Source organism: Odocoileus virginianus, unplaced genomic scaffold, assembly GCF_023699985.2.
Source record: "Odocoileus virginianus isolate 20LAN1187 ecotype Illinois unplaced genomic scaffold, Ovbor_1.2 Unplaced_Scaffold_5, whole genome shotgun sequence".
Classification (NCBI taxonomy): Eukaryota; Metazoa; Chordata; class Mammalia; order Artiodactyla; family Cervidae; genus Odocoileus; species Odocoileus virginianus.
In genome coordinates this window covers 2,405,352-2,412,619 of record NW_027224267.1, presented here as the reverse complement: position 1 = coordinate 2,412,619, position 7,268 = coordinate 2,405,352, and the positions used below count along the sequence as shown (strand labels likewise).

The window sequence follows — 7,268 nt, the reverse complement described above, 5'->3', positions numbered from 1 at the left end:
ATCCAGCCATGGGAACTGCCTGGGCAGAAGGCAGAGACTGGACAGTGTGTGCCGTGTCCAGGGATCCGGGAGTCATCAGACGTGGTCATAGCCTGGGGCACGTGGGGTGGGGAAGGAGCGGAAAGAGAATCCAGGTTCATACCAAAGAGGCCTCCAGGGCTGACCTTGGTGATTGACCTTGACCCTCCAAGCTCCAGAGAATTCTGTCTGTACATTGCCAAGCGCTCAAGCTTTGGAGTCAGGCCTTAGGACATGGGTCACCTTGGACAGCTGACCCTTCTCTCTGCACCTGAGTGTCCTCACCAGTAAAGTGGGCTGACAGGAGAGATGAGTGAGGAGCTCAAGGACCCTTATCTCTAGGGGCATGCTCCCCAACCCCGCCTGGGAACCAGGACCCAGCTTGAACAGATGAGGAGGGGGTTGGACGTCAGAGCCCATGTGTCTGTCTGTCTGTCCTTCCCCCTGGACTCTGAGGGCTGGTCTCACCTGCCTCAGTTTCCCTTGTTCCGAGGGGCACCAGGGGTGAGGGGTGGGTCAGGTCCAGCAGTAGAGCCTGTTCTCTGTCTGCAGGCCCAGAGCCTGGGGGACGCTTTGCGGTGGTCTACAACCCGCTGGCCTGGACGGTCACCACCATCATCACCCTGACTGTGGACTTCCCCAGGGTCAGCGTCACAGACGAGTCAGGCCGCCCCGTGCCTGCACAGGTAAGGGGGACATCCCATCCATGGTGCATGCCCCGTTGCTGCCCCTGCTCTGGGCTGGGCCCCCAGAAGTGGGCATCCAAAGGGAACATGTGACAGGCTGCCCTCACTGTGAGGACAGTGTCATAGGGGTGAGTCACCATCAGGGTCAGTGGATCCACCCAGGGGCCTGACCCTGGGCTTTGGGCATCTGAGTTGACCAGAAGTCTGTTCTACTGTTCCCACCAAGGAAGATCTCATGGTATCTTCAGCTACATGGGAGGCATCCACCCTCCCCCGCTCCCCATTGGGAATATATATATATCCCTGTATAAATTTATGCATGCACATGTATATATATAGATTTATACTTCTCATGGAGAAGTCAGCAATACTCTTCAATGTGCATCTTGATGGAAGTGCTGTCTTAGGGGCAGGCCCCAGCTGAGACACTGACATCCTGTGTGGTCATTCCTCATCTCCTTCCCAGACCTGGAGCTAGACTTGGTTCTAGAGATGCCCCTACTGTCAACAAGCCAGTCCTTCCTTGAAGAGGTGGGAGAGGTAATGCCATCAGTCCGCCATTCAGCAAACACTCCCGATGTCTGTTCTGGGCCTGGCCCCAGATGAGTGCTCATCCCTGGACTCTGGAGCCATCCTGGGATTCATGGAACAGACACAGAAACGGACAGTTAAGGCGTAGGGTGATGACCTGGAAGCCAGGGCAGTGGCCCTTAGCTGAGAAAGAGGAGGAAGATTCCTCTCTGTCATGGTTGGCGGAGGCAAGGGTGTTGGGTGGAGTAGACCCAACACATAACATCCCCCTTCACTACCCAAAGCCACCAACCATCGCCGAAATTCTCTTAAATACTACTGAACACCTAGTATGTGTCAGGCATTACTCTAGGCACTGGAGAAACTTTAATAAGCAAGTAGACAAAAGTCCCTTCACTCAGAGGGCTCCTATTTCAGTGGGGGGATCCAGGAAAGAAGAAAATAAGAAAGTGTAGGAGTGACAGATGACAATTGTGGTGGAGGAAAACCTTCAGGACAGGTTAGGGGTGTGGGGTAGGGACGGGTGTCGGCTTTAGTTCAGAAAAGACCAGGCTGGAGGCTGTGAGCAGCCACATGGATTTGCTCATGGCCCCCCAAACCCTCCCACAGGACCCAGAAATGACACTTGCTCCCTAGAGCATGAAGGACACCCTGCATGGACCCAGTATCCTCACCCAACTCCCTTCCCTGAATCAGATGACGCAGATGGAGACAGGCCTAAAGGGTGACCTAGAAACCTCCCTCCTCGGGGAAATTGGGGGATTAAGAGACAAGGGAGTCCCCTTCAAAGAGGTCGAGGAAACAGCGTGAGCAAAGGCTCAGAGGCAGAAACAGGAGGAAATGTGTGAGGAGGGCAGGTGGTTTGCAGCCCTGGTGGAGAAGGAGGAAGGAGACTGGTTGAGCAGGGTGGATCCAGGAGGGGCACACAGAGCACCCCAATGATGGATGACCGCTGTCTCCATGGAGAGCAAGGACTCCATCCAGCAGGTGTGTAAGCACAGGGTTTCCAAAGAGACTGAGGCACTTCCATCTCTGACATCCATCATTCATCCTGTCCTTTGGGTCTTGCAGGTCCAGCGCTCGAAGGAGTTGCCCTCTGCCTATGACCTGCACGTGCTGACCACGATCCCAGGACTCAGCTACCGGCACTACAGCATCCGGCCCAGCAGGAGTTCCCAGGAGGACACTGGGGAGCCTGAGCCCTTTGTGGCCAGCACCCAGCAGTTTGGAGTCCAACCGAGGAGACGTGGCAGGCGGGGGGGCAAGAGCCTGGTGCCCGTGGTGAACGACTGCTACATCATCTTCCTGGACACGGACACCAACCTGATGCACAGCATCTGGGAGAGGTGAGGTGCAGTCATTTCTGCCTCTGAGAACAGGAGGATCCTGGGGCCTGGGCAGGTAATGCCCTACCTGGGTCTCCATTTCCTCAGCTGCAGGGCAAGGGTGTGATGGTGGTGAAGCTCCCTGAAGTGCATTGGGCTGTATTTCTAAGTGTGTGAGTCTAGGCCAGGCCACAGAAGTAGGCAGGACCTACAGGATCCAGCAGAGGTGGTCAGTGGAGAGTGTGGGGAGCAGCAGAAATGGGGTGCAGCCCCAGAACATTCTGAGTCTCCCTGGTCAGGCTGGGAAAGGTGCAGTCAGCACTGTGGACTCAGGCTCCATCATCGCTCAGGCCCCACGCATCTTTCACCTGCATCAAGCCCTGGGACTCGAACCTCCTTTCTGTCTCTCCGGATTGGCCTACATGGACGTATCATGCAATGAAATTATACCATATGGGGTCCTTGGCAGGATGCCTTCTTTCACTTCTCATCATGTTTCCAACTTTCATGCATGTTGCAGGGTAAATGAGACCCCTCATTTCCTTGCTGCTGCTAAGTCGCTTCAGTCGTGTCCGACTCTGTGCGACCCCATAGACAGCAGCCCACCAGGTTCCCTGGGATTCTTCAGGCAAGAACACTGGAGTAGGTTGCCATTTCCTTCTCCAATGCATGAAAGTGAAAAGTGAAAGTGAAGTCACTCAGTCATGTCTGACTTCGTGACCCTATCGACTGCAACCCACCAGGCTCCTCCGTCCATGGAATTTTCCAGGCAAGAGTACTAGAGTTGGGTGCCATGGCCTTCTCTGATTGCCCTTGAGCACTCAGTAATATTCCGTTGTACAGATACACTGCTTTAGTTCTGTAGAGTCCATCGCTGTTGACCCCCGGCTCCAGGCTGGCATCTCCACTGAGGCTCTGTGAGCCTGGTTCCAGCATGAGGATGACATGATATCCATCATGATGACACTCTTTTCTCTCTCCTCTCTGTGCAGGCGGAGTAACCGAAAGGTACAGGTGACCCAGCAGTTCATGGAGTATCACGTGAACAGCCACTTCAATCAAGACCAGATTTCAGACAATTATGTGTTTACACCCGATGGTAGAGCAGAGCCCGCGTGGGAGGCTGTGAGGATGGAGATCGTGGCGGGGCCGCTGGTGACTGAGATCCGGCAGGACTTCTACAGGTGAGGGCGGCCCCCTGGCTGTGCTCAGCACGTGGAGGTGCTCACAGGCAGGTGACTGAGGCAATGGGGGCCCGTCCTTGCTTCAGACACCCAGCCCCTGGACCTGGGCTTGGCGCACGGTCCTTCCTCCAAAGCCCCATGACGTCATGAGCTGCTCCAGTCTCTGCAGGCCTGCTCTCTGGCCTGCGCTGTGTCACCTTGGGGGCACCTGAGTCCAGAGGTGGGACAGGAGACCACGGTGACAGTGACCAGCACGAGAGCAGTTCTTGTGTTTCCATCAGCAGGACAGACAGAGCCCCCAGGCGTGGCTGGGTACCCAGAGTCTTCAGAGGACAGGGCCCCTCCTGTTCTCTATTCCAAGAAGGCTCCCCATTCCCCTGGCTGCAGGAAGGATGGATGGAGGGAGATGGAAGGAGACGAAAGAAGAAAAGTGAAGGGCGGGGCGTCCAGAAGGCTCCCCAGGGCTTGACCGACCTGTGCTGCTTCTCCTCCAGGGAGGTGAACGACAGGGAGCCCACGTTTGCCATCTACTCCCGGCTGGCCCACGGGCCCCAGAGCTCTGACGGGGAGCTGCTCTGCCATCGCATAGAGCAGGAGTACCGGGTGGGCCCCTTGGAGCTGAACCGTGAGGCCATCCTGAGGACCAGCACCGACCTGAACACGGGGCGGGTCCTCTACTCGGACAACAACGGCTACCAGATGCAGCGCAGGCCCTACCGGAAATACAAGAACAACACCAACGCTCGGGTACACCCTGAGCTGTCCCAGGGTATTGCTGCTGTAGATCCAGTCTTGATGGCCTTTTTCCAGAAGGCAGGAGGGCCCCCTTAGGTCCAGGCCATCTCCCAGAGCCCCACTGCCCTGTGTCTGCCCCTAGGGGCTGTGGCCCAGGCGTGTTCAGACCTGGTCTCAGAGTCTGGGGCCGCCGTGTGTGAGGCGTGTCCCTGAGGTCTCCTGTGTGCACCGTGGGTCCTCCTCAGTCAACGGGTGACCCTCTGGGGGTTGCTTGAGGATTAAGTAGGTGGTACCTGGCTAGGCCTGAATGGGGTGTGACCCTCCTTGCTGCTTTGAGCTGAGCCACAGCCTGGTTGCCAGGGAGGGCTGAGCAGGGGCTGAACTCCAAAATCAATTGGCTCCCAGGGCCTCTCCCTCCATCAGCGTGACCTCAGGTGAGTCCCTGGGTGTCCCTGGTGGTGCTCTCCTGGGAAGACAGTGACCTGCCCCAGAGCTGTGCTGAGCGCTGGGATGATCCAGGAGCAGTTCGGTGCTGGGACCTCCTGAGCCTCCATCCGTATTAGTTCCCTCTCCTTCCACGGGGGCCCTGAGAAGGGGTGTGGTTCCTCCCTCCTCTGTCTTCCATGAGCTTCTGTCCCTTCATCTCTGTGGCTGGTCCTCACCCACTGTGGTCTGGGCTCCAGAGGGTCCAGGACCATCAGCCCAGGACATCTTGCTCCAACAGAGCAAAGGGCAGGGCTGTGTGAGCACTTTCCAGCCCAGACACCAGCCCCTTTCTATTTGGGAACCCCTGGCTGGGGGCATCTCAGGCTGGACTGGGCATAAATGCCTCATTGTCTCCCTGCAGCAGGGGGACCTTTTGGGCACATTTTACAGATGGGGAAACTGGAGGCTTGGGTGGGCTGGGTCCCCCAGGGCATAAGGTCAGGAAGCAGTGGAGCTGGCTTTGAATCCCAGTGCGTCCATCTCACAAGTCAGAGCCCCTCCCCCTGTCTACCATGCCACCCTCGGCTGCTGCTGCACCCATGCAGGGGGCCGCCTGGGGCCACAGGGAGACCCCAGGCCTGCTGGCTGACCTGGCCCACTGCCCCCTCCACCAGGCTGCCAATGTTTCTGTCCACAGAATTACTACCCCATGGTGCAGTCAGCCTTCATCCAGGACAGACGAAGCAGGCTGGTGCTGCTGTCCGAGCAGGCGCACGGCGTCTCCAGCCAAGGGAACGGGCAGGTGGAGGTAGGAGGCCCCTCTGGTCACTCACAAGCAGCCCAGGGCCCAGGCAGGCCCGGTCAGGCAGTTGTCCCCTGCAGGTGATGCTCCACCGGCGGCTGTGGAACAATGACAAGTGGGCCCTGGACAACGACCTCACACTGAACGACTCCTCGGTCGTCCACCCGGTGCTCTGGCTCCTGCTGGGACCCTGGACCCTCACCAGTGGCCTGCGCCAGAGGAGTGGGCTGGCGCTGCAGCACCGGCCCGTCGTGATGCTCAGAGAGATGAATGGTGAGGTGGGGGGTCCTTTCAGTGCACCTGTCATCACTGCCCCCGGGTGAGCCGCCCTGTCTAGGGATGCGGCTGAGCTGGTGCCTGCAGGGATCTGGGCTCCTATGGGGCAGAAAGTGACCAGGGACCTCGGATCTAAGCCCCTTCTTGTAAACGTGGGCATCCTGAGGTTAAAGAGTTTTAACTGACTTGCTTAAGGTCATACAGCCAGTAGGAGGAATTGAAACTCCTCTTTCAAGGGCAGAGATCCCAGAGAAAGGTTCTGATTGGCCCTGATCACATCACGTGACCCAGGTCTGCCCAATCACTGAGGCCTGGGAGCTGAGAGGGATGGCGGCTCCAGCGGGAGCCCAGGGTTGAGCAGAGCGTCTCCTGGAGGAGGAGGGCTGAGTCCGTCTGGGCAGAGGCAGCGACAGATGACAGCGCGGGAGCTGGCTTCCCAGAACTGTTCACGGAGCAGGTCTCTGTGTGAACTCGCTGCATTTTCTGGAAGAATGGCGTCTTCTCTCTGGCCCCATCTCCCAGTCTGCAGTTTTGTAAGGGCTGGACTAGAGATTCAAAGCAGTCTGGGGCATTTGCACCAGCAGGGGCGTCAGCCTGCCTGCAGTGTGGTCGAGGAAAAGAGATCAGATTAAATGGGGGCCTTAGTATGGAGAGCTGAGAATGCCGAGAGGAGAGTTTGGCCCAAAGCCTCTCCTTGTTGTTCATCTGCCTTGCAGAAACTGCCCACAGAGGCAGCTGGAACGGTTCTTGGAAGCAAAAGGCTGTGACGCTGCCCTCCAGTGTCCACCTACAGATCCTCAGCATCCCCGGCTGGAAGTACAGCTCGAACCACACAGAGCACCTGCGGACTCTCCGGAAAGGTGCGCAGGTGCTCAGGTGTCCACGTTCACTCTTGCCTCCACATGTCAGCCTGGTCCCCAGCCCTTCACCAGAAAAAGGACCCTCCTCAGAGTCCTCCAGGCTCTGCGAGGTCTCCTGGTTCCCTTACCTGCCCAAAGAGGGACCTGAGGCCCCCAGGGAGGCAGGTCACTCAGCAAGCAGAAACAAGGTGGGTCTGGATGTCGTCAGATGCTGTGACTGTGTACAGAGGGAAGCCCCCAGCAGGGGATCAGGGAGGGCTTCCTGGAGGAGGTAGCAACTGCCAGGAACCCATTATTCATATTGGGGCTGCTTCCCCTTATCTGCTCCCTTAACTCCATGCTTCTCAGAGGATGGACTGACTGTGCCTCAGCCACTGCCCTGCTCCAAGAGACCCACGTAGGGCAGGCACACTCCAAGTGTCTGT

The 7,268-nt window shown here is 57.7% G+C and overlaps 2 protein-coding genes across 2 annotated transcripts; both read left to right on the top strand.

Annotated features, from left to right (window-relative positions):
* The first annotated feature begins 327 nt into the window (after positions 1 to 327).
* LOC139033405 (epididymis-specific alpha-mannosidase-like) lies at positions 328 to 4,692 on the top strand. The gene is made up of 6 exons (XM_070462424.1): positions 328 to 331; positions 571 to 704; positions 2,307 to 2,581; positions 3,553 to 3,744; positions 4,239 to 4,513; positions 4,622 to 4,692. The coding sequence occupies exons 1-6, from the start codon at positions 328 to 330 to the stop codon at positions 4,690 to 4,692; spliced, it is 951 nt and encodes a 316-aa protein (XP_070318525.1).
* A 663-nt stretch (positions 4,693 to 5,355) lies between these two features.
* LOC139033404 (epididymis-specific alpha-mannosidase-like) lies at positions 5,356 to 6,089 on the top strand. Its single transcript, XM_070462423.1, has 3 exons — positions 5,356 to 5,376; positions 5,603 to 5,713; positions 5,788 to 6,089. The coding sequence occupies exons 1-3, from the start codon at positions 5,356 to 5,358 to the stop codon at positions 6,028 to 6,030; spliced, it is 375 nt and encodes a 124-aa protein (XP_070318524.1). The 3' UTR covers positions 6,031 to 6,089.
* Positions 6,090 to 7,268: the final 1,179 nt, after the last annotated feature.

Coding starts and splice junctions, on each gene's coding strand:
- LOC139033405 (XM_070462424.1), top strand. Junction 2,582..3,552: donor ATGCACAGCATCTGGGAGAG/GTGAGGTGCAGT, acceptor CTCTCTGTGCAG/GCGGAGTAACCGAAAGGTAC. Junction 4,514..4,621: donor ACACCCTGAGCTGTCCCAGG/GTATTGCTGCTG, acceptor GTCTGCCCCTAG/GGGCTGTGGCCCAGGCGTGT.
- LOC139033404 (XM_070462423.1), top strand. CDS start 5,356: ATGGGGAAACTGGAGGCTTGG. Junction 5,377..5,602: donor TGGGGAAACTGGAGGCTTGG/GTGGGCTGGGTC, acceptor TTCTGTCCACAG/AATTACTACCCCATGGTGCA. Junction 5,714..5,787: donor AAGGGAACGGGCAGGTGGAG/GTAGGAGGCCCC, acceptor TGTCCCCTGCAG/GTGATGCTCCACCGGCGGCT.